Source organism: Culex pipiens, chromosome 3, assembly GCF_016801865.2.
Source record: "Culex pipiens pallens isolate TS chromosome 3, TS_CPP_V2, whole genome shotgun sequence".
NCBI lineage: Eukaryota > Metazoa > Arthropoda > Insecta > Diptera > Culicidae > Culex > Culex pipiens.
In genome coordinates, this window is record NC_068939.1 from 97,096,021 (window position 1) to 97,123,879 (window position 27,859).

At 41.5% G+C, this 27,859-nt stretch overlaps 2 protein-coding genes across 3 annotated transcripts; one reads left to right on the plus strand and one right to left on the minus strand.

Annotated features, from left to right (window-relative positions):
* Positions 1–931: 931 nt before the first annotated feature.
* LOC120429713 (tyrosine-protein kinase transmembrane receptor Ror2) lies at positions 932–5,351 on the minus strand. Its single transcript, XM_039594752.2, has 3 exons — positions 4,623–5,351; positions 4,277–4,556; positions 932–4,219 (listed from the first exon to the last, which is right to left on the minus strand). Exons 1-3 carry the CDS (start codon positions 4,968–4,970, stop codon positions 2,805–2,807), a joined length of 2,043 nt encoding a protein of 680 aa, XP_039450686.1. The 5' UTR covers positions 4,971–5,351; the 3' UTR covers positions 932–2,804.
* A 3,242-nt stretch (positions 5,352–8,593) lies between these two features.
* On the plus strand, positions 8,594–27,267 carry LOC120429715 (AT-rich interactive domain-containing protein 2). Of its 2 annotated transcripts, XM_052711265.1 has the most exons (8): positions 8,594–8,951; positions 9,019–11,110; positions 20,731–21,129; positions 24,063–25,869; positions 26,026–26,390; positions 26,451–26,732; positions 26,796–26,887; positions 26,942–27,193. In XM_052711265.1, the coding sequence occupies exons 1-8, from the start codon at positions 8,725–8,727 to the stop codon at positions 27,060–27,062; spliced, it is 5,385 nt and encodes a 1,794-aa protein (XP_052567225.1). In that variant the 5' UTR covers positions 8,594–8,724; the 3' UTR covers positions 27,063–27,193. The 2 variants fall into 2 exon arrangements, with proteins under 2 accessions (XP_052567225.1, XP_039450691.1); XM_039594757.2 differs by having other exon boundaries at positions 24,063–26,390; positions 26,942–27,267.
* Positions 27,268–27,859: the final 592 nt, after the last annotated feature.

Consider the following 27,859-nt stretch of genomic DNA (forward strand, 5'->3'; position numbering starts at 1 on the left):
GCAAGATAAAATAATACAAAAAAAATCTAAAAACCTACAAAACATATAATGTCAGCTAGTATAATGTCGAGGTTATCGATTTAAAAAAAACACTAATTCATAAATGTCTGCGATCGCATCTTCACTGTTGCTTCAATGGTGCTATTTTAGCGAACTTTTTTCGTCACTTAATTTCACGCATTTCCAAACTATCGTACTGTCATGGCATCGGTTCGCTTACAAGCTATATAAAAATAGAAATTTTACATCTTCTCTAGTGTGTTTAGTGCGTTTTTTTTTTCGTTTGACTTTCAATATCTGAAAGATGCTTTTTTCTACTCCTTGAGGAATTATCGTATTTTTTTTAGGTTCAAGGTTATAGTTGTTGTTATCACTATTAATTTGTGTTGGAAAATTGTATTACATTTCCCGCAACGATTAAAAAAACTGAAAAAAAATCGGGATGTGGTTTAGTGCCACGAGATAAACTTTATCAGCTATCAAAGATTCTTTGAATTAAAGATAATAAACTGAAAGCATTATGTTATCTTAGTGATGCAGTTTCGTGATATAAATTATTTGGATTATGGTATTATTCTAAAATATTTGTTTAAACAGGTAATCAAACGTTTCAATACTTAGTCTCTACGAGTACAGAATGCTTAAAACTAATTGATATAGCTATAAATCATGCCAAATTGGCTTACCCAAATTATTGTTCAGTTCAACTTGATTGTGTCACACTTTGAGGGCGGTGAAAGTAAAAACTGATTAGCAAAACACTAGAAATATCATTCTGTACAACCAACGCACACCGGCGATATGCCGCGGTTCTATTGCTTCGCCAAAATAGCAGTAATTTGAAATGGTTGAATGGTTAGTTTCGTTTTTTAGGCTAAGAGATATTTCAAAAAGGACAAACCTCGATTCGTTTTGGAAACAGTAAATGATGTTTTATGAAATAAAGGTGATTATATTAGTGACTTGGCACCTAAGAACGTTGGTAAAATATGATGAAAATATAATACAACAAGGTCGATAATACTACATTTTAAAATCATTTCATCAAATTGGGATCTTGTTAAAATTTTAAATAAAAGGTTCTCAATTATTCGCAAAGAATAACATTTTTCTTTTTTTTATAACTTTGTATTTGGATAAAATCTTTATAAATTTCCTTTGTCATAAGGAGCCATTTTTGGGACAGAAATGATAAAACCTTTTTTCAAAGATTTCCAGCGAGATTCATATCACATTGCCCATGACCGCCAAGGCATGTAGATTTGATGAGGTAAGGGGGTTTTCCACAATAATTGCATTTCCGGGCAAGTTTTACCGAATTTTTTTCTGTACACTCAAAATCAGAAATACCCCTCAAAAAGGGTTCCATCAACCTTTTATCTGTCAACACAAGGAAAATAAACCCTTTTTGAAGGTTACTTTCACCCTTTTTTTTCAAGTTTACCCGTCGTTATCCTTTTGCAAAGGGTTACTACCGGTAAACTTGAAAAAAAGGGTGGAAGTAACCCTCAAAAAGGGTTTGTTTTCCTTGTGTTGACAGATAAAAGGTTGATGGAACCCTTTTTGAGGGGTATTTCTGATTTTGAGTGTAGAGTTGTTTAGCATGCCAAACGGAAAAAAACGCTTTAAACTGGAATTATTTTTTTCGAAAAAAAACCGTTTAAAAAAGGTTTTTTTTTGTTGCATTTCGCATGTCAAAGAAGTCTACAGAAAAAATCGGACAAAACTTGCCCGTAAAATTACCAAATTTTTTTTTGAAAATATCTATATAAAATCTTGTTTTTGCGCTAAATTTTTTTGAACAGCTGCAAAATCCGTCTTACCTTATATAATTTACATAAATGCATGACCGCTTTCAAATGATTGTTGTCGAAAGACTTCACTGCACAAGCAAGAGAGAGACAGGATATTTGAGTGCTTAGCTCGGTGTTCTTTTGTGTCAACTTCGTGTGTGTGGCAACGAATGGTCGCTATCACATTCAACGGTGTCGGGTCGATGATGATGCTGATAGCACTTGATTTCTGCAGTAGCACGAGAAAAGGGCGCTTAAGCATTTTGACAACTGTTTTGCACCAACTATTTTGTAAATTACGAGCCAACAGGTAACTTTTTTACAAAACTCGCAATGTAAAACAATAGCTGGCTTTCCCAAGCTATCTTATAACACTGCGAGTTTTGTTAAACTGTTACCTCTTGGCTCGGAATTGCCATAATAGTTTCAAATGTTGCTCCAGATTTTTTCGGCTTTGGCAAAACAATTTTTTGATTATTGTAAAAAAAGCTTGATTTTCAGATAACTCTAGCGAGTATTTTTGGAAAGAATCTTTCCAAAAGCTTTCGTTGATGGGTCAGATTTGTAAGCCATTAGGCGTTACCAACTACATACAGAAAGTTTTCGCAATGGATTTAGTAAGAATGGATTTAAAGAAGGTTTTTCATAGGCTTGTTGAAAAAAAAAAACGACAAAAATGAAAAAAAGAAAACGTCAAAGTTAAATGGCTTTTCTGACATAGGGAATGCATAAACAATTTTTGATCCAAATATAAACAAAAAATATTGTCGAAATTCTAGAGAAATGCTTGAGTTTGAATGTAAATTAGTTGTAAATGGACTGTTAAAACGTTTAACAAAACTAAAACTAGAATAAATCGTAAAATCAGTCGAACCAGTTCTTAAGATTTCTTACAAATAAGAGTTTCTACATTGTACGTTAAGCAACGCACCATGCGAAAGATACGAGAAAGTGGCAGTACTTGATTATGGGCACACACACACGCCGTGTAAAGTCTTTTTCTTAGCGGGACTACATCAACATTTTCCCATCAAAGTCCGCCCTAATCTGATGGATTTTTTGGTAAATCAGCGGAAAGCTGGGACGATCCGCCGGTTTCCGGCTCCAGCACTTTCGCATCAGATCGTACACCGTCAGTGGCGTGTTCTCCGGACAGGACAGCATGTTTCCCTCCTTGACAAATTTGACCACCTCTTCGTGGGTCATCCCGTAGTAGGGTTGCATCGCGAACGAGAATATCTCCCAGAGGCAAACGCCGTACGCCCAAACGTCCGACTCGATGGTGTACTTGTTGTAGAGGATCGACTCGAGCGGCATCCAGCGAATCGGAATGGCATCGTTTTCGTCGCCTTTGTAGTAGTCCTGAAGGTAGATTTTGTGCGACAGGCCAAAATCGGCAATTTTTACGACCATGTTGTCATCGATGAGACAGTTTCGGGTGGCCAAGTCGCGGTGGACAAACTTGCGCTCGGAAAGATACACCATTCCGGATGCTATTTGGAACGCGATGTTTAGGAGGTCGCCGTGGGACAGCTCTGTGCTGATGCTGTCGGCACGGTTCTGCTGGGCAAAGGGCGAGCATTGGCGCAGGAACTCGTTCAGATCGCCACGCGCCATAAACTCAAACAGCAAGCACATGGGCCGTCCCAAGGCGCACACTCCGAGCAGCTTGACAATGTTTGGATGGTCAAACTCGGCGAGCAGACACGCCTCGCGCTCAAAATCAACCTGCAAGTCTTGACTAGCTTCGTCTTTGAGCATTTTTACAGCTACCAACGTGAAATCTTCCCCCGCGATCAGTCCAGGCGCCTTCGCTTGGAAAACCCGTCCAAACGCGCCTTGGCCCAAGTCCTTAATGTAAATTATGTTATTCCTGGGGAACTCGAGCTTCTCCAGCTTCGGATTGAGCTGCGCCCCTGTTCTATGATAGTTTACATTGCTGGGCAGTTTGTTGATGTCAATTCCTTGCGTGTCCTGCGTGGACGCCGTATTGTAGCCGGCCGTGCCCTGCCGGCGATTGTTGTTGTGCCTCGCAATCCGATAGCACAGAAACACCATCAGGTGGAGCAGCACGATGGCCACGAAGCCAATCCCGGACAGCAGGAAAATCATGGACGGCGTAAACACCGACTCCATCACGATACTTACCGGCTTCTTAGTAGAAATCATGTCGGTCGAATTCGGACACAGCGGAATGTCGCAAGCCTGCCAGCGCACGGCCTTGTCCGTCGTGTAGCACCACGGCGTCGGCTCCTCACCGCCGGCATTCCGACAAAAGTTTTCCGCGTCCTGCAGCTCCCCGAACACGAGCGGCGGCTTGTGGTGCGAGTGCGGTTCCTGCGAGTCCCACTTTTGGCACGGAATGCCCGTTGCCGTGACGTTCACCGTTCCGATGTAGTACCGCCCGTTGCCCATCCGGCAATCATCTGGAAAGAGTTCAAATTAAAGCTTCTTGAAGAATCAACCTTCCTACACTTCCTTACAAGTGGCCTCCTCTTGAATCAGCTCGGTCAACCCGACGTGGGAACACGTTGGCGGCCTTGCGCTCTTGTTGTGCCTCGGCAACTCCTCGCAGTTTGGCAACCGGAAGTGACCCCGCGATTTGATAACATCGCCCCGCTCCTTCTTCTCCTCTATCAGCGCCCAGTCGTTGTAGCAAAACTGCAAGTGCGTAGCCACGCAATCTTCGTAGCACAGCGGCAACCGAATCGTCACTCCGTCCTTGATGACGCACTGGGGAAACGCGTACGCACAAAGCATTTTCTGCAAACCAGAACAAAGGCAATTTAGCAATTTCTCAACAAGACACCATTAAACCTCGCCACTCACCTCCGCCGCCGGTCGGCAATAATCCGGCAGATCCGTGATCAAATCCCGAAACAAAGCGGCCGTAATCTTCTCGTTCTCCCACCCACCGGTCCCGTCCTCCCGGCTGTACCAAACCTGTCGACTGTTGACAAACGACTTGCAAACCTTCCCGTTGTACGGCGCACAATAACCCTCCTCCTCCTCCACCGGATCGTCCCAATCTTCAACGGCGGAGGAAGGCGGACCACCTGCTGATACTGATGCCGCGGCCGCCGTCGCCAAAACCCGGCCGGGTGTGGTTTCAATTAACGCCATCAACACAAGGAACAATGCCAGCGTTTGTCGTTTCGGTCGGGATCTTCGCTGCATCTTGTGCGTTGTGTTTACTCTAATCCTCCTCTAGTGGGTGGGGAAACAGATTCGTCTTGGTTTTATCAGCACTCCCCCCTCCCGAAATCTTAGCGCTTGCACAACTGCTTTTGCTCCGGAAAATCGCGTCCCGAATTCATTTGTGGGGGAGACACTTGACACTTTTTCTTTCTTTCTTATGTTTTTCACGGATTCCGACCAACCACGGAGAAATTTTCGCACATTACTAAATGCAAAATCCAACAGCGGACATCTTAAAACACTTTTCACGGCAATTTAGTAAAAAATTATCACCCGAAAACGTAAAAATTTAATTGGAAAATTACGACTCGAGCGATTTGCTTGCGTCCATTGACATTTTTCTGTGTACTTTTCTTTCATCTCGCGGGTTTGACAGATTCCGTGAGTGAAAATTTCACTCACGGGGTACACCTTTACCAAAAATAATGATTTTTTGAGTTACAAATCCCACTTTTCATACGATTTTTTGAGTTCAGGTACTACAACCATAAAAATGGTTATATGGGTTGAACTGAAAAAATCGTATGAAAAGTGGGATTTGGAACTCAAAAAATCATGATTTTGGTAAGGGTGTACGTACTCAAACACTCAGCCGGAGCTCACACACTCACAGCACTGGCACAGTGGGAAAAATGCATCGGAGCATATTTATTCCAAAGCAGACAGAAATTTCCAAACATTTTTTCAACAAAGACACAAATACGAAAGACAAAAATACGTCAAAATCATAACCACAATACTTTAAAATAAAAAAAGAACAGAAACTACAAGTAATAAAAAAATTAAAAAAGTGCACAAAGGATCAAACATGAAATTTGAAATCAAATAATGAATAATCGGATTAGTTTTCAAAAAGCCGTAAGAGCCATTGGTAAACAAAGTCCTTTTTGCATCGGTATTTGACCTACTTACGAAAAACCAATATCAAAAATGCTTGAGATTGTTCATCTACACGTCCTTCAAGTGCCCCAAACTAAAAATAAATTAAATTTTGTTTAATTTAGGAGAAAAGCGAAAATTAGTGTCAGAGGTCACGGTGGCTCTTACGGCTTTTTGAAAACTCACCCGAGAATTGAAGATGTAAGTAAAAATCAATGTACAGCCCAGAATCGATTATCCGATGTTTCGATTATCCGAAGTTCGATTATCCGAAGGTTTGTATGAGACTTCGGAGAATCGAATCACGATTCACGTGCAAATTTTTTTTCGTTTTTTTTATTTTCTTATTTTTTACATCAAATTTGAGTTCTGCGACCTCTGCGACCCCATTTCAGGCACATTTGAATGGTTGATTGCAAAATAAAAATTGATCATCACTCAAAAATTACCTGTATTGAATGCATTTTAATGAAATGCTGCTCCAAAATGACAGCATGTGTTGGTAGTTGCCTTCTTGAAGCCACTGAAGGAATTTTTGATCTAAATCAATTATGTTGGGATCATCCATGCATAAACCACGTGGACACCTTAGGGGTTGGGGGGAGATTTGGCGATTGTCCACGCTCGATACAAAAAATATGTTATTTTTCATATTAAAGGCTGGTATGCAGATCGGAAGGAACGCAAAACTCCATATAAAAAAAACGCCCAAGAAACGGTCAAGGAAAGGGTCACGAAAAGATTTTTCTTAAGCGGTACGCAGCTGAAAAGTAACAGAAAAGGAAAGATTGCGTTTGACGTTTCTTCGCGCGGTGCTTGTTTGTAATAAGTTTTGATGAAAAAATCAAAGAATGGTAATTTTCCTTTTTGATTGCGACTGATAATTAAAAACGTTTTAATAATTTTGTATTGGGTATAATAATATTTAAAATTCCCGCTGAATCTCAAAATGCAGAATATTGAAATTAAAAGGATAGATTTAGTTTTTGGTCGAAATGGAGTAAAAAAAAAGAAGTTGTCTTTATAGATGTCGGCCATCGTGTCACTAACTATTTATTGCTAGTACCAACCAGTACTCTGGATTACGAGTCCCTTGCGCTGTCCGATTGATCCACACTCGCGGGACCAAAATGAAGTAAATCAGAATGAAATTAAACTTGACAATAACGATACAAATATCTATGAACCTAGGGGTTGGACAGAGTCGATGGTTTTATTATTCGTTAATCTATTGACGGCGGTTTTGATATTTTCGTCAATAGATCGATGAATAGTTGAGCTAGCGTTCCCACCGTGTATTATTAATCTCGGTTAAATTTGACATCTCATAAACATCATCACAACATCATTTTCAAAAAAGTTTGCGCAAAACGGAGTTTAACACGGTCTAGGTACCAGCCTTATTTTATAATTTCCAAATTTCCTGGCTTCCTAATTTCATAATTTCCTAGTTTCCGAGTATCCTAATTTCCTAATTTCCGAATTTCCTAATTCCTTAATTCCTAAACTCCTAATTGCCTAGTTTCTTAATTTCATAACTTCCTAATTTCCTGATTTCATAATTTCCAAATTTCCTAATTTCATAACTTCCTAATTTCCTAACTTCTTAACTTCCTAATTTCCTAGTTTGCTGATATCCTAATTTCCCAATTTTCTAACTTCCTAACTTCCTCACTTCCTAATATCCTAATTTCCTAATTTAATTTCCTAACTGCCTAATTTCCCAGTTTCCTAATTTCAAAATTTCCTTTTTTCCTAATTTTTTAATTTCCTAATTTCCAAATTTCCTAATTTCCTCATTTCCTAACTTCCTAACATCCTAATTTCCTTACATATCCTAATTTCCTAATTTCTTAATTTCCTAATTCCTTAATTTCCTTTTTTCCTTATTTCATAATTTCCTAATTTCCACGAAAAGAACACGCAACATTTCTTGACCGCGTTCCTTCCGATCAGCATACCGTACTTAAAACTGAGTAAATTTTGCTAGAAATTGGGTCTAGAATTGGGTCCTAAAATGAAGCTTAGATTGCTGATATTATTTTTTACAGCGAAAAAAAAAAACGAAACTATTGGCACTACGCCCCCCGGGGCATGGCCTTCCTCTAACGTGGGATTTCTGCTCCAGCGCCTCTGACGAGACAGGAGAAACCGGGACCGACGTTTTACTTCACCATCCGATAGAAGCTCAGTGGATAAGGCGGGAATCGAACCCGCGTCTCATAGCATCATCGGGATCGGCAGCCGAAGCCGCTACCCCTGCGCCACGAGACCCACTTTTTACAGCGATAAAGCTTATTTTTCTGAGTACAACGACCCTGTGTACGACCACAATAAGTTTAAAATGGATTTTTAAATCGATTTTGAAAAATTAACCTCGCGGTCCTTCTTGACAGAAAAGCTCCTACTTGACAGCTCGTTCCAAGGGGACCATAGTTGATCCATCGAAAAAATGTTGTCTCGTCAAATTTTATTTTTTGCATTAAAATGAAATAAAGTGATCAGAAATGGTTTTTAAACGTGTTTTTTACCGTTGTACATAAAAATTGACATAGGGCTTTAGTACCCAATTGTAGAAATTTGAGTTTCATTTTTAAAATGCTTCTACTGTACGATGCCATCCTATCACGTAATTTCTGACTGCACCCCCACACCACTCAAACTTTTTCTCACGTCTGGCAACACGGCACTCACTGTCAACAACTCCGCGAACCGCCGCCGCCGCCGCCTTTCGCCGATGTCAAAAAGAGTCCAAAAGAAAGCAAACCCGCAATCGACGCTCGCTTGATTTCAGTGAAGAACCGAAAAAAAGTGTTCAATTTTCGTATAATTCCCGCGGGTTGTTCCCCTCAAAATGACCGCCGACGGTAGTGAGTCCGCGACGCGAATCAAAGCCGAACGCGGCCGCAGCCAGGACTCGGACGGGGACGCCTTTGTGAGCCAAAACAGCAGCAGCGGAACGCCGTCGAAGGAGGCAGGTGCGGGTGCGGGACGAGGTCGGGGTGTTAGGGGAAAGCTGGTTTTTGAAAAGGACAAGGCCAGCTTCCTGCAGGACCTGCAGCTGTTTCACGACCGGAATGGGTAAGATGGAAGCTTGCTGGGTGTTTTGTGGGGCTTGTGATTGAATTTTTGTTTGTTATTTTTTTAGGACGCCTTTTATGCGGCTGCCGAAAATCGGAGGTCGGGACGTGGATTTGCACCGGCTGTATTCGGTGGTAGTGGCTCGGGGTGGGTGGTTAAAGGTGAATTCCCGCGAAGATTGGGATGAGATAATTGAGGAGATGGCGCTGCCGAAGCGTTGCGTGAACAACGAGATCGCGCTGAAGCAGATCTATATCCGGTTTTTGGATAAGTACGAAAAAGTCAATTTTCATGGTGAGGAGAAGGATCCGACGGAGGAAGAGGATGACGAGAAGCGGCACAATCGGCGGTGGTCAGCGCGGATGTTGCACTCGGTGCCGGCGGTTTACAACCATCAGCAGCATTACGTGCCGGAAGTGATGCGGGGACAGTTGGGGATGTCCTGCGAGTTGTACAAGCATTCGGAGTACGACAAGCTGATTCTGTCGCTGTTGTCGCCGCTGCCAAACGAGCAGGACTTCTCGATCAACGTGTGCACGCTGATGTCCAACGAGAGCAAGCACACGCTGAAGGTGGATCGATGTCCGAAGCTTATTACGGTTCTGCTGGCGCACGCCGGAGTTTTCAACCATTTCTCGCTGCGGGATATGTTTGACGAGTATTACGCAAACATCCGGAAGAATAGCTTGCACCGCTTTTGGAAGGACTGTCTGTACGAAAAGCCGCAGGTTCTGGAGCTTTCGTATTCGGATTACTTCCAGAAGTTGGAACGGGATCCGACAAACCTGATCAAGAATATCTACGGGGAAGATCTTGACAAAGACGAGGACTGTGGTCAGCTTGAGATGGGAACGCTTAGGTCTTTTCTAAGCTTGGGTTCTGGACTGGGCACTAATGATTACATCGGCCAACGGATACTTCAAATCGCTTCAATATTCCGGAACTTAAGTTTCAACGATGAAAACATCCTGGTGCTTGGAAAACACAGGCCATTCCTTCGATTCTTGATCATGCTGTCCAACTCCCGGTGGGGCAATCTTCACCACATGGGTCTCGACATGTTGGGCAACGTTTCCGTCGAAATCGACATCAACGATCCTCAGACGGACGAGATAACGCGTAGTCTGCTGTCCACGCTTTGGGAAGGACTGGAAGGAGACGATCGTGGCGTCATCATCAGCTGTCTGGAAGTGCTCAGCAAAATTGCCCAAAAAGAAAGCAACGAAGACAACCTGAACCGCTGCCTAAATCAGGAAATTTACGACCAAATCTGCCGATATCTTTCGCTGAGCGACATCATGCTTCTGCTCTACACCCTGGAATGCATCTACTCGCTAACCTCGATGGGCGAAAAGCCGTGCAACTCTATCATGCACGTCACCGGAATCATCGACACGCTCGTTTCCCTCGTCACCGTCGAAGCGCAAAGTTACGGCCCGGACGCGTGCATCCTCATGCGAGTCGTCGAAACCATCCCCGGCAACCTCGCCGGAACCTATCCAGGAAACCATTACCACAGCACCGGCCCTGTCCCACCACCGCAAGCACCGAGCATGGCCCAACTCACGGTCCAAAACAAGGAGCAACCGCCGATACCCCTTCCAAACATCCCCGCCCTCCCAGGACTACCCCCTTCCCCAAAATCCGCAACCCCACCCATCTCAACCGCACCAACCCCCGTCCAAGTAACCAGCGCAACCCGCCCAGCCACTTCCCAATCGCCTCAAATCCCAGTCAACGTCATCCCCAAACCCCCATCAACCCCAACCGCCCCCGCACCTCCATCAACCACCCAACCCACAACCGTAGCGGCCAAGCACGCCCTCCAGCAGCAGTCCCAGGAGAACGAACAGTTTGCCCTGGCGTGGCTCCGCGCCACCTTCGAACCGACCCCCTCGCTGGCGAACCGCATCGAGCAGGCCGAACTGTACAAGCTGTATCTGGCGGCGAACGCCAAAATTGGCCGCAAAGCCGTTGTCCCGCAGGTGCACCTGCCGCGCTGCGTGCGCACCGTGTTTGGAGGGACGGTGGGACCGACGCAGGTTAAGAGTCAAGCGGAGGGGGGAGGAGAGACGGTCAGCTTTTACTACGAAGGGATTAGGTTGAAGGCGAAACCGGCGGTGGCGACGGCGGGAGGAGTACCGTCGCAAAAGGTGGTGGTAAGTGCAATATATTTCATTTCATTTATTGGATTATTTTGGCAAAAACATCAGTGCCAGTAATTAACCTAAGCTGAGGTCTGGAGTACTAGGGTGGAAAGAAGTTACAAAGAAACCTCTTTTTACGCGGTGCGTTACGTTTTTCTAATTTGTCGATTTCTCTGGAACGACTCAACATTTTTGCAATCTTTGAAATGCACATTGTAGGTTTTTTTTCAGATCTACAAAACGCTTTTTGAAGCTCGACGAAATAAAAAGCGTAACGCCACCGCGTAAAAAGAGGTTTCTCTGTATAAGGGAAAATGATAAATGATAAAAATCTAATCAGCAACACATTTTTTGGATACCTTATAGGGTCCCAAATAACATCCCAAAATTTGGGAGCGATGGGTTAAGTCCACGATTGTCGCAAAGCGTATTGAAATTTGTATGGAAATTACCATGGGGATACTTGCATTTTCACATTTTTGACTTTAGGAATTCATGTTTAATAATTTTTATGAAACTAATACCGTAGCAGTATAGCCCTGGATGTCCCGAGCAACTCTCCCGAAGAAAGAATTAGTGTTTTCAAAAGAAGTGTATTGAAATAAACAGAGAAACTCACATTTGCTGCCATTTTCTGGTTATGGATGGTCCCATAAAAAGATATATTTTTTTTAGTTTCAAAACATTTAAAAATTTCATGAAAATTAAAACAGAGTGCAACGGGAGCGTGCGGTCGTAAAATAACTATCTAGGGTGAAAATTAATTTTTGTCGTGTTTTGTGTGAAAGTCGATTGCGGGCGGTGGGGCAACGTGGTTGCTTGACAGAATCGATCGTGTTTTAAGGAGCCCTTTTTTCTTGCTAGCAATGATAATATCAATCCTTCCTTTTTCATCGTTGATCGGAAGGCGGAAAGGTCATGGTTATTGTGTTTCAAAAAATTGAGGGTTAATTGTGTTTCCTGCTTCAGTCGATTGCGGGCGGCGAAGAATACAGAATTATTTGTGTCTTGAACGTCATTTTTGTTGAGTAATTTGTGTTTCTTTGTGATTTTGTTATTTTTTATGAATTTTTTGTGATTTTTAAAGCCCTTCTTATATAATCGTTTATCGGAAGGCACGGCGTCTGTATAATTGTTAATCGAAAGACACGCTGACTTTTTAGGATCTTCGAGTCTATAGAGCAATTCCAGCTCAAATCAGGAATTTTTCTGGTGCTTTGTACCCGACCCTCTCCGATTTCAATTGTACTTTTTAGACATGTTATCCTAGGCCTTTATAAGCCATTTTTGTGTATATGGAGCCAATTGTACTCGAAAATGACATTTGAGAAGGGCGTAGGTAATTTTAATATTTTTGTATTTTGTAATTTAAAAATTAATGTAACTCAAAGCCGTTGCATCGTATCAAAAAGTGGTCAAAGACAAACTTGTAAGAAATTGGACGGGCTTTTTGAAATAAAAATAAACTGAAAGAAAAATACATGCCGCTTCCATGAGATTTTTAAATTTTTAAGTTTAAAAGTTAAATTTAAAGGTGATGTCACGATTTTTTTTCGTTCAAAATTTTGAGGAAATAGCCTAAAATGTTACAAAAAGACTCACGAAAAATGCACAGACTTGATTTTTTAGTCTCGTAAATATTTTTACCGGAAAGCTCGTCCAATTTCCCATAAGCTTACAGATATATGCGTATTTACATTGCTCATAATTGAAAATAGCAGGGCTGTGGAGTCGGAGTCGGAGTCGGAGCCGGAGTCGGTGGAGTCGGGTCTTTTGGGGACCTGGAGTCGGAGTCGGAGTCGGAGTCATCAAAACGCGAACAGCTGGAGTCGGAGTCGGAGCCGGAGTCGGCTGAATTTTATGAGCTGGAGTCGGAGTCGGAGTCGGAGCCGGAAATTTCTGATAACCCGGAGTCGGAGTCGGAGTCGGAGTTATCTAAAATTTAACATATGTTTTTTTTTACTTGTTCAGTATTTGTTATAATGCAAGTTTCACAGTACTTCTTATATTTTTATGTTTTTTTAAGTTGCATCTATATATATATATAAAAAATTTCAACGGTTTTGTTCGAACGCGAATCAACTCAACACGGAACGGCGGATCGAGGAGCTCTTCGTTGCGTTGGGTTCGTATAAATCCAAGGAAGGTTCTTACGCCAAAAAATTAGAACTTTGGCTACTCTGGAACCGATTCCGGAAAATCTGCAGATTGTATGGGAAAAGTAACGTAAAATCAAATTTCTATCACAGGCGGCTGAATAAGCAAAAAAGTTGAAAACGTCAACAAACGAAAAAAGGCAGAACGAAGTTTGTCGGGTAAGGCTAGTTTGTTATATTTTTTTAATTTTATTCCGGAAATTTATTAGATGCCATTATGTTTTTTGAGCATTTTTATTGTGATTGGAATGCTCTTATTGTGTTGTTTCACTTTGATCACTATATGATACCCTGTTAATCCTCTCTAATCCAAGTTTGTAGTATCATAAAAAAATAAATTCATTAAAAAATAATAGACAATATTAGTTTTGTACTCAGAAATATTCAATTAAGTTTTGACTTTGCCTGAACCCTTTCAATTCAAATTTGACCAAAGTGTCGATCCTTAGGCAAGCTATTTTGATATCGTTGCAAATTATTGTTGAACAAATCTGAAGATTTTAGAACCAAAAAAGACTTAATACAAAATGTATAAATACAATGATAGGATTTTAATTTATTTTTCTAATACTATTCAACCAGTAATAAATTTCTCATAATGTATATGTCCCAAGCCAATATGACGGAAGGTGATAATCATTGCAAACCAATTTACCTAACAAAATCTTTTTGGAAAGGTAGCTTAGGAGGTCCTTTTGAAATATCCGTGACCTAGAAAATATTTTACCAGTGGAGTTTTATTTTTTTCCAATTTTATGTTTTTTCATATATGTTAATGGAGGTGCACGATCATTTATAAAGCTTCGTTTTAGGTGAAGATTCAAGAAGTATCGCGCGCCTCCTTATACATAGAAAATTTTAAAATTAAAATAAATCCAAAATCCCTGGGTACAATAGTTTCTAGGTCTCGGATATTTGAAAAGAACCCCTTAAGCGTCCTTACCAAAAATATTTTTTTCAGGTGAACTGATTTGCAATAATATTCTTCTCCAGCTATGGCGTGATGGCCATTTACGTCTTAAATAAAAATCAATGGAGCTTTAAAAATAGTTTCGTTTAAAATTGTTATTTAAAAAACAAGGTGACTTTGATTGTCACTGTGCTTCTTATAAATGTCAGCCTAAAAGTGAGCAAATTAAATATATATGTTATTTAAATCGATCATCAAGGCTAGGTTACTTTTAATGATTCATTACAAAAAAATAACAGTTAAATATTTAAATTTATTAGCTTTTAATAAAATAAGTGTAAATTTGAGGTTATGGTAATAAGTCCAAGTTTACTTTCAAAATTGTTCTTCTAAAAATGCCCTAAAAACTGGAAATATTTTTGATACTGTCCAGACTCGATTATCCTAAGTTCGATTTGTATGGGATTGGGATAATCGAATCACGTTCTTAAAAAAAATATGTTCGTTCTTCCATTCGAGTTCTGTGACCCCATTTTAGTCAAATTTGAATAGTAAATTGCCTATTAAATATCAATATGCATTTTTTTTTCAATTTGTTATCACCGCCATTTTTGATGCCATTTTGAATTTAAAAATTCTAAATCACTTTAGCGTAGTTTAGGGGTCATACTTAAGCCCGACAATTAAAAATAAGACCGAATAAGAATATCCGAAGTGAAATTTTTCCGAGGCCTTCGGATAATCGAGTCTGAACTGTATCTGGTTTAATAACGTAGGGGAACAGCGCCTAATTCCAGCGTGCCTCTAATGTTGGCAGGTCAGAGCATTAACATTCAATTAAAGCTAATTAAAAGCGTTTTCAACTGAAATCGAGTGATAAACAGCTCAATAAGAAGTGAGCAAGCAAGTTTCTATCAAAAGTTTTGCAAAATTAGTTGTTTAAATAGTGAAAATCAGCAAATTGGATGGAGTTAGGAGCGAGTTCTTAACCTGCCAAACATACGAGAATTTCCTCTATACAACTTGTAACCTAGAATTTTTTTCCGTTTTGTGATTCGAACTTATTTTCCTTGAGAAAAATTCGACACTTTGAGAGTACCTATTTAAATAGTCCTATTTATTAATGTTTTGAAAATAATAATTAACGAATTTTTGAAATATTTAAAATTATTTGGAGTCGGAGTCGGAGTCGGAGCCAACAATTTGTTGAAAGCTGGAGTCGGAGTCGGAGTCGGCTAGAGTTGGCAGGCCGGAGTTGGAGTCGGAGTCGGAGTCGGTTGGAGTTGAAAGCCGGAGCCGGAGTCGGAGTCGGAGTCGGTTAAACTTAGAAAGCCGGAGTCGGAGTCGCTGGAAATATGACCCGACTCCGCAGCCCTGGAAAATAGAATATATTTTTCAGTGTGGTAGAAACCAGGATAGTAAATAAGTTTACGTAAATTCTTAAACGAGTCAAATTAAAAAGCTGTCAAAGACAAACTTTTGGGAAATTGGACGAGCTTTCCGGTAAAAATATTTACGAGACTTAAAAATCAAGTCTGTCATATAGAAATTGACAAAAAACCATAAAAAAAAACTATTTTTTCAACATTTTTATTTTTAAAACCGCTGTATTTTCACAAGGATTGGACTTAGGAAAATGGTCAATATGGAGACTTTTATGTAAAATTGTCTGGGGAATCGATTCCCACTATCGGTTTTTTTTTAAATTTTGATGTTTAGACCACTTAAAAAAAAACAGTTTCAGTTAAAGATTTTTGTATTTTGTTACGAGAGACATACCATCCTGCATTTTTCGTGAGTCTTTTTGTTACATTTTAGGCTATTTTCACAAAAAAATGAGCGAAAAAAAATCGTGACATCACCTTCAAATTTAACATTTAAACTAAAAAATGAAAAATCTTATAGAATTGGCGTGTATTTTTCTTTCAGTGTATTTTTTTCAAAAAGCCCGTCTAATTTCCTACAAGTTTGTCTTTGACCACTTTTTAATACGATGTAACGGCTAAGAGATACAGCAATATTTAAATTGCAAAATACAAAAATATTTACAACCCTTACGCCCATCTCAAATTTCATTATCGCGTGCAACTGGCTCCATATACACAAAAATGGCTTATATAGGCCTAGGATAATGGGTCTAGCTCATTTCCCCGAATGACATTTCCCCGAATGCCATTTCCCCTAATTGGCCACATCCCCGAATATCATTTCCCCTAATCAGCCACATCCCCGAATGCCATATCCTCGAATATCATTTCCCCTAATCGGCTATATCCCCGAATGCCATTTACCCTAATCGGCCATTTCTCCGAATGCCATTTCCCCGAAGTGACACTTACGCCAATTGCCGTTTATTTAAATTTAAATTTTCCGGAATTTCATATCTCCTAATCATCATTTTCGCTAAAGCCTTTTTCCATGAATAACAGTTATTTTCTTTCTCAATTTTACCGAACAAACAGCTTTTTCGGGTATGCTGTTGATCAAATATTGTAAATTGGGTAGTAAAGCCCTTTGTAAATTTTTATGAATAACGGTAAAAAACCATTTCTGATAACGTTTTTTTTTTTCAATTTTATGCAAAAAAAAATTATTGACAAGACAACATTTTTTTGATGGATCAACTATGGACGAGCTGTCAAGTAGGAGCTTTTCGTTCAAAGGGTCATTGTACTTAGAAAAATAAGCTTTATCGTTGTGAACAATAATATCACAAATTTAAGCTTAATTTTAGGACTCAATTACAGTCCAGACTCGATTATTCGAAGCCTCCATTATCCGAAGGTTTGTATGGGACTTTGGATAATCGAATCACGAACATTTTTTTCTTTTCCTTCTTTTAAAAATCAAATTTGAGTTCTGCAACCATAATTAAGTCAAATTTGAATAGTTGATTGCCTATTAAATAATAAAATGCATTTTTTCAATATTTCAACACCGCCATATTGGCCGCCATCTTGGATTTAAAAGTGTTAAATCACTAAAACGTAGTTTTGGGGTCATACTTAAGCTCGACAATAAAAAATTAGGCATCGTAAATTTTTTTTTTCGTGATTCGATTATCCGAACTTTCGATTATACGAAGGGAAATTTTTCCGAGGCCTTCGAATAATCGAGTCTGGACAGTACTAGATTTTTTTTTTGTTCAATTAACATTTGTATTCAACCGCATAATTAGATGTTGTTTTCGAGAAATTTGCAAGGAAACTTGTCTTTTTTCGAATTTTGTTCAAAAACCCAAAAATCGAACAAATAGGTACATAAGGCTGGTACAAATTTTATTTAAAGTTTTTGTTGATTATACTTTTCGCCAAATCCCAAACCAGCAATGTGAATAAAATGATCAGTGTAAACGGGGTTCTGTACTACGAAAATCGCACGGTATGTTTTTTGAATCATAAAAAATAACAAATCTTCTTTTTTGCAATTCCGCTGTAAAACTGTCAACTTTTCCTGTCCTTCTGGAGAAACGAAACGGCCTACTGTTCCCTACAAAAAATAATAGAGTGGAAAATTAATAACTTTCATTACCAGTGCTGAAAAGTTCTACTTTTCAGCACTGAAATGGGTGCTGAAAAGTTGAACTTTTCAACACTAATATCGAAAAGTAACTTAATTCAATATTTTTTTGTTATGAACGGTGAATTTACTACACAGAAAAAAAAGTTGAATTTTGGAATGTTGAAAATTTGGTAGGTTGAATATTACCTCTTTTTTGAGTAATATTACATAAAAAATGTGTTAAAATGTGAACCTGATGAATATTCATCAAAAACAGATGAATATTCATCATTTCCTGGGGTAAAATTAATCATTTTTATTGCCACAAAATCTGTCACCATTTCCTGATGAATATTACCATCATTTTTTTCTGTGTAAACATATGAATGTTTGACATAAAATTTCATTTAAAAAGCATTTTTCGGAATTGCAAAAAATGTTGTAAGCAACTTGTTGCAAAACTTGATTTTTTCAACACTCGTCGTATTTTTATTTCTTTTTGCAACTTGTTGCATAAACTACTATTGCATTATTATTATCATGTCTATAAGAAAACAATATTTGTGTTGAGAATATTTAAAAAAAGTCTGTAACAATATTCATTGTGTTTGAATGAATAGTACCAAACCTTTCAACACCCCTTCCCCTCTAAAATGCTACGTCTGTTCTGAATGAAGCCAAAAAGAAAGTTGGCCATTCAGAGCTAATACTTACCTTTCAAGAAATATTATATGTAATTTGATGTGATAAAAATTGCCATCAATTTTTTTCTTATAAAATGCTATTTCCCCGAACGCGGTCGCTCCTGGGCACCGGGCATTTCCGCTTGACCGCGTTCGGGGAAATGGCATTCAGGGAAATGACTATTCAGGGATATGACTAATCGGGTAAGTGGCATTCGGGATTGTGGCCCATTCGGGAAAATGGCATTCGGGGATGTGGACGATTAGGGGAAATGGGAAATTCGGGTAAATGGAATTCGGGGAAATGACTATTAGGGGAAGTGTCTTTTCGGGGAAGTGGCATTCGGGGAAATGTCCCTTCGGTAATATGGGTTTCGGGGAAATGTCATAGATTCTAGGATAATATGTCTAAAAAGTAAAATTGAAATCGGAGAGGGTCGGGTACAAAAGTACCAGAAAAATTCCTGATTTGAGCTGGAATTGCTCTTTCGTGAAGCAAAATTTTCATCCTTGTGCTGACATTCCTCCCTTTTCTTGAACTGCAGGCTTCTGTGGAGGGCATCGGTATTGACTAATAAAAAAGGGATCTTCAGAGGTTAAACAGTGAACGATGGTATGCTCCCACTGATCATTTTTGATTCATTGCTGATCTGTCAATAAAGAAGTAGCAGCTCATTGGCAGTTAACCATGCTCATGCTCATTTAAATATTTCATAAAAATTAACAAAAAATTCAGGATTTCAGAAATTTTAATTTTTTAAATTTAAAAAATATCAAAATTTAAATATTTAAAAAGTCTAAAAGAATTTAAAAAAAAATGCATTGTTTTCGAGTTAACCCTTTACAACTCATCCCCGCCTCTAGACGGGCTTCGATCTAAAAAAAATCGGCGAGAAGCCACTATTCTTCAAATTTTTGATCTGTAAAAAGCATTTGAAAGATAAACTATTAAAATTTTAGAAAATTTCGGGTTGAAAGTTTGATTTGTTTTATATGACTTTGCCATTGTTTTGAACATGTATTACACAAATTTCCTATATTTTTTTTAATGTCCCAGACTATGCTTCTACGTATTTTAAAACAATTTAAATAACAATGGTATTGTTCTTTAGCAGAAAATGTGAAAATCAAGCAAACAAATAAAAAAAAATAAAAAGTGACTTTAAAATATGAAAAAAGGACGAGAAAGGCAAAAGGTAATAATATGAGTTAGTAGAATAAGCCAAATGCTATCAGAAACAAACCTAAACTAAACAAGATAAATGCAAAGGGACCATCCATCGGTGAACCTCGTTGGATAAATGTACGACTCATGCTGAAAAAATCTTGTTGCATAAACTACTATTTCGGAATTGCAAAAAATGTTGTTGGAACTCGTTGCAAAACTTGATTCTTTCAGCAATCGACGTATTTATTGCCGGTGCGCTCTTCTGTACTGAGCTTACTGGGATTCCTATCTAAATAGTAAAAGAGATCACACGGGCATCGAAATGTTACCCATTCAGCTAACAATCAAAGCGGCCAGGCCTACTGCGTAATTTTTCCACAGATATGATTCGTTGAAGTGGGATTGTTTCAGCACGGAGTATTAAAACAACAACACAATTCTGAATCTACAGGGGAGGAAGAAGCGTGGGGACACATCACCATACGCTCCGAGTTTTAATTTTAGGCAATTATTCGTTAGTAACATAACTCACCTGTGGTGGTTTACGGTTTCACCTATTTTGGCTGTTATGGCACCTGCTCCCCTAGATTGTTCCCCTTTTAATAAGTACTAACTAATGAAATTCACTACTTTAACCCATTTGCATGCAGCATCCTCCAACTGTAGACAGCTCCCCGAAAACTTCTGCTAACAGTAGCGCACCCAAGGCCGGAGAACAAAAATCTAACCAGCCCCCAGTAGACACTTGCAAATCCCAAATCTCAACCTCAACAACCGCTACTAACCAACCCCCAAAGCTGACAACCCCCGCGTCGGCGCCTATGGCCAAGCCACAATCCGTAATCAAGCAAGCCGGCGCTCACCAGAAGACCGTTCTTACTAACCAACCAAAGCAACAGCATGCAACAACCCTCGCCGCTAAACCAACTCCGACCGTCGTAGCTAGCAAGCCCCTACAACCTCAACAACAACAACACCAACCCAGCTCATCTTCAGGTGGTGGTGCCACCAAGCCTATCATCGTGACTCAAGTTGGGGCTGGTAAAAACGTGGTCAACTACCAGAAAAGTGTCTGCGTAAGAGCAATCTCTACTCTTCTCTTTGTTTTGTGTTGGTCGCATTTGAGTTGTTCTAAGTTTCTTCGTTTAGCTTTGTTATGCGTAAACGCTTGATTTTTCAACAAAATAGTTAACCTTTCTTTTTTTCTTCGGCAGAACCCGCCGGCCCAGCTGCTGCAGCAAGTGCTAAACTCGAACCAGAGCGGCGAAACCAAGAACGTGATCGTGGTCAACCAGACGACCATCTCGCCGCAGCCGTTGGGGACGATCGTGGCGCCACCGCAGCCACCCCAGCAGACCACAGGCACGACCACCATCATGAACCAGTCCGGTACGATCTCGTCCACCACGACGAACCCGTCGGCGCTGATCAAGAGTTTACTCGCGAACAAGGTAACGACGACGACGACGATGCCGAGTTCCGAGTCCGGCACTGGCGGCAATCTCGTAGTCGTCACGTCCTCCACTAGCAGTAGTTTGTCGTCTACTACCACTAGCATCAACCCATCTACCACTAGCAACTGTTTGATTGCATCGAATGTTAACGTGCATCAGGTAACTCTCCCGAAAAAAAAGAGTCATGTGTAGATAGGCTTAACCATAAGTTTGAAGAGTGTGTTTGTATGTGTGAGTGTTGTTTGCGCGACAGTGTGACTTCTAATCTTCTAATGCTAAAAAGTGTTGCTAATCAACGATTAACCCTTGTTTTGAAAATTTTAAATGATGAGTCGAGATAAATTGCATGAAATTGAAGAGTCAGCAGATATCTATTGCATTGATGTAGGACTACGTTTCAAGACAGCAGAAGGCAACCGGACTGGAGATATGGATCGACTCTTAGCATGAAAACAATTTCCTTTAGCTGAACTCATTCGAACATAGAATGCCGGCAAAGGTTGGTATCCCGGTGAGCTCTTCAAATATGAAAAAAGCAGCAGCCCGCACATGGACCCGACGATGACAAGGACGATTTCTACCAGCATCTTGATCGCGAGTATAGGAAGTTTCCGAAACACGACGTCAAGGTTGCCATCGGCGACTTAAACGCAAAAGTTGTCCAGGAGGAGGAGTTCAGAACGGTTATTTGAAGGTTCAGCCCCCAATAGCAGACGAGACAGGCCTATGTCTCATAGACTTCGCCACCTCAAGTAATATGGCCATTAGGGTGCCCAGAAAAATTGACCCCCTGCTCCACAAGCGAAAAACGGTTTATTGAGTTATTTTAAGCATCTGTGCAAATTTTGAGCAAAATTGGTTGAGATTAACCCATTGATACCCGAGCCTAAAGTTGGTGAAAAAAATGTTTTTCATACAAAAATGACTTTTTAAAATCGCTAATAACTTTTCAGGATCAAGTTTTACAGCTTTGGTATGTTCTACAAAGTTGTAGAGCATTACATTTTCAATGAGAATCTCACTTTTGGGGACATTTGGATGGAAGTAGCGAACTGTGCAGACCAAACCGTAAGAAAATTGGATTTCCCATACATTTTTTCGATTTTTTCCATACAAACTTACCCTTCGAGTATCAATGGGAAAATGTTGACCGATTTTGCTCATATTTGTCCCAGAGTCCTAAAATAGCTCAAGAAACAATACTCAGCTTGTGGAGCGAAGTTTTGAGAAAAAGTCCCATATTCTGGGCACCCTAATGGCCATACGTAGTACCTTCTTCCAGCACAGTCTCCTCTACAAGTACACATGACGTGCTGACAACTATAAGGACGACATGACCCAAATGGACTAACCGCTTTCGATATAAACCTAGTTTTTTTTGAAATTGTGACCAATGTAGTTTTACATTGAGTGGTATCATTTTATCTGTTGTTGCTAGAGTTTAGTAGAAATTACGATATGATCGGAGGCGGCCTCAACGAAAATACTACGTCGGGTAGTGCGTCGACTTTTCGTTCAACACGCAACGCCTGACGAATCTTGAATGTGCATCCGAATTAGAATCAGGAGATCAAAAATATGGGATAGAGAAGAGAAGCACAATACAATGCATAGTTGTAAGTCAGCTTAGTAAATTAGCAAAATCTACGATATCTTGGTTTTTCTGTCCGACTGGATGCAAAGCATATTGGATAATAAGGTTCCCAATAAGTGATCTTCGACCACTGGTGTGACATCAAGTTGATGCGCCTTATCATAAAGGTTCTGTGCAGGGTAATCTTGTCCAGGATCAATTCTGGAGCAACATTTGAAAGGGGCGGTACGACATTGCTCTTACGGCCTTTCGTCCCATTTAAACGCGTGTAATCAAAGACCATAAGAGCAATGTCGTACCGCCCCTTTCAAATGTTGCTCCAGAATTATAATACCGTCATCTGGGGCGAATCGGGACTACAGTCTGAATAGGGACAGCAGTTTTTAAAGCACTTAAGAGCTTGAAATTTGGAAAACGATACACTATTTCATATGTTCTGTGTCTGTTCCATCCGAAACTAATAAAAATATCAAAATATTTTACAGTAACAAGGCCAAAACAGCTGTCCCAATTCGCCCCATGTATTCCGTTTCGCCCCAGATGACGGTACTGATTCTTTTAGGGCAGCTGCTAGGGTTCTAGAGATACCGATCTTGGTGGATCATTTTTTTTTTCTGTTTGAGTATTAAGACACGGAATCCTGATTACAAGGACTATTGTATCGTGTTACCCATTTTTACTGTTATTAAGCATTTCCAGATCTATAACACAGTTCCTATTGAGAGGAAAAGTGCTGTTCCATCCAGATGCTGTAAACTCCATTCCTTGTGCCTTGTGCGCTATGTATCGCTAGAACCGCGGTGACAATTTTTTCGTGTCATTTTTCAAGCTCTTCCCAGCAGCTATTATTTGCCGCGCGGGGTCTTGAAAAGACAATTGTCTTTTTGCGGTGCTACTTTTGCGGTGTTCCCTTTGCTCTGATCTGGACAAAGCGACTGGACTGCAGTGCAATACCGATCGGCTGGGCATTATTTACATGCGAAGACACGAGGAAAGTATTTTGGGAAGAGGCGCAAAGGAATATCCCAAGATTGATCCACATGCTAGAAGAGCACGTGAAGCAACCGTTTTATACTCATACGGTTGCTGCTACCTCTGAACTTAAACCTAAGGCTGCCACCCTGAGAAGGACCCATGACTTTCCGCTTATGAGGCGAAACCCGTAACCATTCGGCCACAGGAGGTTGGCTTGGTGGATCATCCTCGAACTAGTCACCAGTTCCAAAACTCTTTTGATTTGGTATCAAATCGTCTCAACCATGGACAGACTTGGTAGCTCTTAAGCACAAAGATGTCCCAGAGATGATCATTTATCTCATTGAAATTATATGGTGAAGTACAAACCGCTGACGAAACGTAGTTCTACATCAATTCATAGTGTTCTGTAACGCAATACTTTTATCTCGCTTCCAAAAATGTGTGTTTGTGTGAACTTTGAGGCAACTTTAACTTTAACAGGTCTCAACACCTAACTAATAACTATCTTCAACACGACCAGGTCGCCCAACGACAGCAGCTTCTCAAGCAGAAACAGCTCAACGCTGCCGCCGCCCAGCTGCCCAACAGCTCCGTCGTGGTCACGTCCAACAGTCCGAACAATCTCACCAACATAAAGGTCGGCAACTCGACCATATCGATCAAACCGGGCACGCTCCCAACGAACACGGTCATCACGGCGACCCAACAACCCCAGGAGCTGCAGCCACCCCCGCTGGCGCCGTTGAGTCAGCCCGGTGGAGGGGCGGTGATTAAGCCGTTGACTACGAACAAGTTGTTGGCCGATTTGTTGGACAAGAAGACGAACGATCCGCCGGTGTTTGCCATTGGGGAGACTACGGTGAAGCGAAAGAGCGACGTCGATGGGTTGGAACCGCCGAACAAGAAGATTGACTTGATGACTGGGGTTGAGGAGGTTAAGGTAACGCCGAAGGCTGCCGATTTGTACGCCGAGCTGGCCGGTTCAATATTGGAGGGAGAGGATTTGGAGGATGTTGAAATGAAGGTTGTTAAGGAAGAAGTGAAAGTTCAGCCGGCGCCAGCACAGCCCCAGGTGATTACGGTGCCAATGCCGATGCAGCGTCAGATAATCATGAATCCGAACAATCCGCAGCAAATGTTGTTGTCACCGGGTGGGACGGGGCAGCAGTTGACCACACAGACTACGGCTACGATTAAAACGGATACGGGGTATCAAACGGTGCCGATTATTATGCAGCACAATCAAAGTCCGATTCAAATTCAGAAGGCGGCTCCCGTAATGCAACCGACGGTCATTGGAAACCAACAACAGCCAACGCAGTACATTCTTGCTACCAACCCTCAAGGACAGACGTACGTCGTGGCTCAACAACCGCAACCACAGCCACAGCTACAGCAAACTGTGCTTCTGACTCAGAATCCTCAAACGGGCGCTCAGCAGAAAACCATCATCATTCTTCAGCAGCAACCTAACGCTGGTCCGCACATCCAAGGTCAACAGATTGTTCAAACACAGCAGCAGACGCCGCAAAAGGTGTTTGTGAATCAGCAAGGACAGCAGATCATAATGACGCAAGTTCCGCGCCAAGTTCAACATCAGGTAATTGTCAGCCACGCCGGTACGAACCCATCTGGCACAGCAACCGTCGTGGGACCGACCATCGAGAAGAAACCCATTTACATTACTACGAACTCACAGGGAAATACGATCAGTATCGACGGCCAAACCCAGCAAATCATCAAAACCAATCAACCGGCAACGCAGATCATTCAGCATCTGGGAGGAACTCCGCAGCAGCAGCAGCAGCAAAGTCAGCAGATTCAGCACCTTCTTCAACAGAGCGGTTCCCAAACGATTCAAATTATTCAACAGCCTCCACAGCAGCAACAACAGATCGTAGCACAACCCTCACAAATTGTAATTCAAGCTCAGCCGCATCAGCAGCAGCAGCAGCAAATGCAGCCTCAAATCATTTCGCAACAAATAATCCAGCCTGCAACGGTCCAACAACCCCAGATGGTTCAAAAAGTGATTCAACAGAAGCTCATTCAAGTCCCTCAATCTCAGCCACAGCAAATTATGACGATGCAGGCGAAACAGACCGTACCCGCGCAGCAACCTTCAACGATCACGGTTACAAAGCAGACCGTGCCAGCCCCAGTAGCTCAACCGACTGCAGGATCTCTGCCAACTAAAACGATCATCGGTACTACTCCGCAAAAGCAAATGATTCAGGTGGTTCAGCAGAAGGCGGCCGCTAATCCGCCGATCATTGCTAAACCGACTCCACCAAACCAACCGGCAGTTGAACCTGCACCCCAGAAAGGTAACACGAACTCGTCAAACACGCCAACTACTTCTTCAACACCTGTCTCCTCTACGACTAACACCACTACAACTTCAACGTCTGAGCCTTCTGCGACCCCTGTCGCGCCAAACCCTCCACAACCCGTAGCAACTCCCACTAAACCATCTTCCTCAGCTTCTACAACCGCTACCGTCGTCGGCGCAACTCCCACCACAAACACGCCGGTGGCTCCCACCTCCAGCTCCAGCAGCAGCTCGTCGATCCAGATGATCCCGGCGATGGATCCGGCCAAGGCCGTCGACGAAGACGTGGACGCGAGCTGGCCCTGGGTGTGCGACTGGCGCGGCTGTCCGCGCAAGAAGTTCGCCTCGGCCAACGAGGTGTACAAGCATGCCTGTGCCGTGCACGCGCCCGAGAGCCTCGAATCCAGCTCGGACATTTACTGCCAGTGGGGACCGGGCCCGAACCTGTGCGATAACCTCCCGCGGAAGCGCTTCTCGCTCATGACACACATCTTCGACCGGCACTGCACCAGCGAGGTAGGACAGCACGTTCGCAGCGGTGTTCCCCCTTCTAACTCGAACCTCTTCCATCCACAGTCCTTCAAGTCCGCCGTCCAGCGACGGGTGGCGAACGCCACCGCCGGAACGCAACAGCCCCAGCAAGCCTACCCGGTGACGCTGGTCCGCCAACCGGCCGGAACTCCGCCCGGTTCGTCGGCATCGTCAACGACCTCGGAGTCCGCGCCACTGCCAGCGGCGACTACGACAACAACAACGCAGGGTCCGCAACTTCCCGGGCACATGTCGGCCGTTGGACCGGCCGCGCTGCATGCCATCAAGCGTCACGCCATCGACTGGGTTAACGCCAAAGAGTTTCAGGTAGGGTGTAACTGCTCGAGTTGTTCAAGCTCTGGTCTAAACGAAGGGTTTACTCTGTTTCAGGATGATATCGAGGGTCCGGTCACGAAAAGTATTCGACTTACGTCGGCGCTAATTCTACGAAATCTGGTCGTCTACAGCAACACTGCTAGAAGGTAAGCTAGTCAACTTCCTTTTATAAATACTTGCTAATTTTTCATCCCTTCCAGGAACCTGCGAGCCTACGAGCCTCATCTAGCCGGAGTAGCCATGAACAATGTGGAGGCCAGCCGCACTATTTCGCAGGTTCTGTTTGAAATGAACGATACCAATCTGAATTCTAATTTTTAAGTGAAAAAAAGTGCAAAAGTGACGAATTGTGACAAGTATAAAATGTGCTTTTAAAAATATCTATCAGTAATTGTATTGTGGCACACTTTTCTCAGTTGAATGTCAAACTTATAATATAAACAAAACTAATCGTTTATCCCAAACATACATGCACGTTGAACAGTTGAGCCCAAATCATTACAAATAAATTCTATTAAAAAGGTAATTTACAAAAGCTATTTTTCTGAATTTTATTTTTTATCCATTGTATTTATATTTTTCCAGTAAAAATGGTCCAATTCGAACACGAAAAGAACAAAGCAGATCCACGTAACTATTGAGAAGGAATCCATTAGGTATGTCGAAATAACAAGCATTGGAACAAGGATTCTAATAACCTAAATCTGTTTATCTTTCAGCACAAATAAGCTACAAAGGTAAGTGACTACATCGTTTGCATTGACCTGGAGCTTGAATTATGTATGAAAAGTCAAACCGGAATGACTTAGACTACGTGTCTTAGTTTTGAAGAATTAGCTAGAGACTTTATCGAATAACTTTCTCGTGAGCAATTTGGTGGCCCTAAACATAACCGATTGGTGTTGGATGCTGGCGATTGGTAGGTCGAGTGACGGGGTAGGGCAACTCCGAAGAGTTAAGCAGTCCTTACCAACTCCTGCTTGACATCCACAAGACTCGGGCTACGAGAAGGAATTGACTTTCCCGTCAGTATTAGAAAGGGGATCATTTTGCTAGCGTGGTTTTAACTTTTGAATTAGAATAGGTTTTAAAATGCATTTAACACTTGCTCAGTTGTT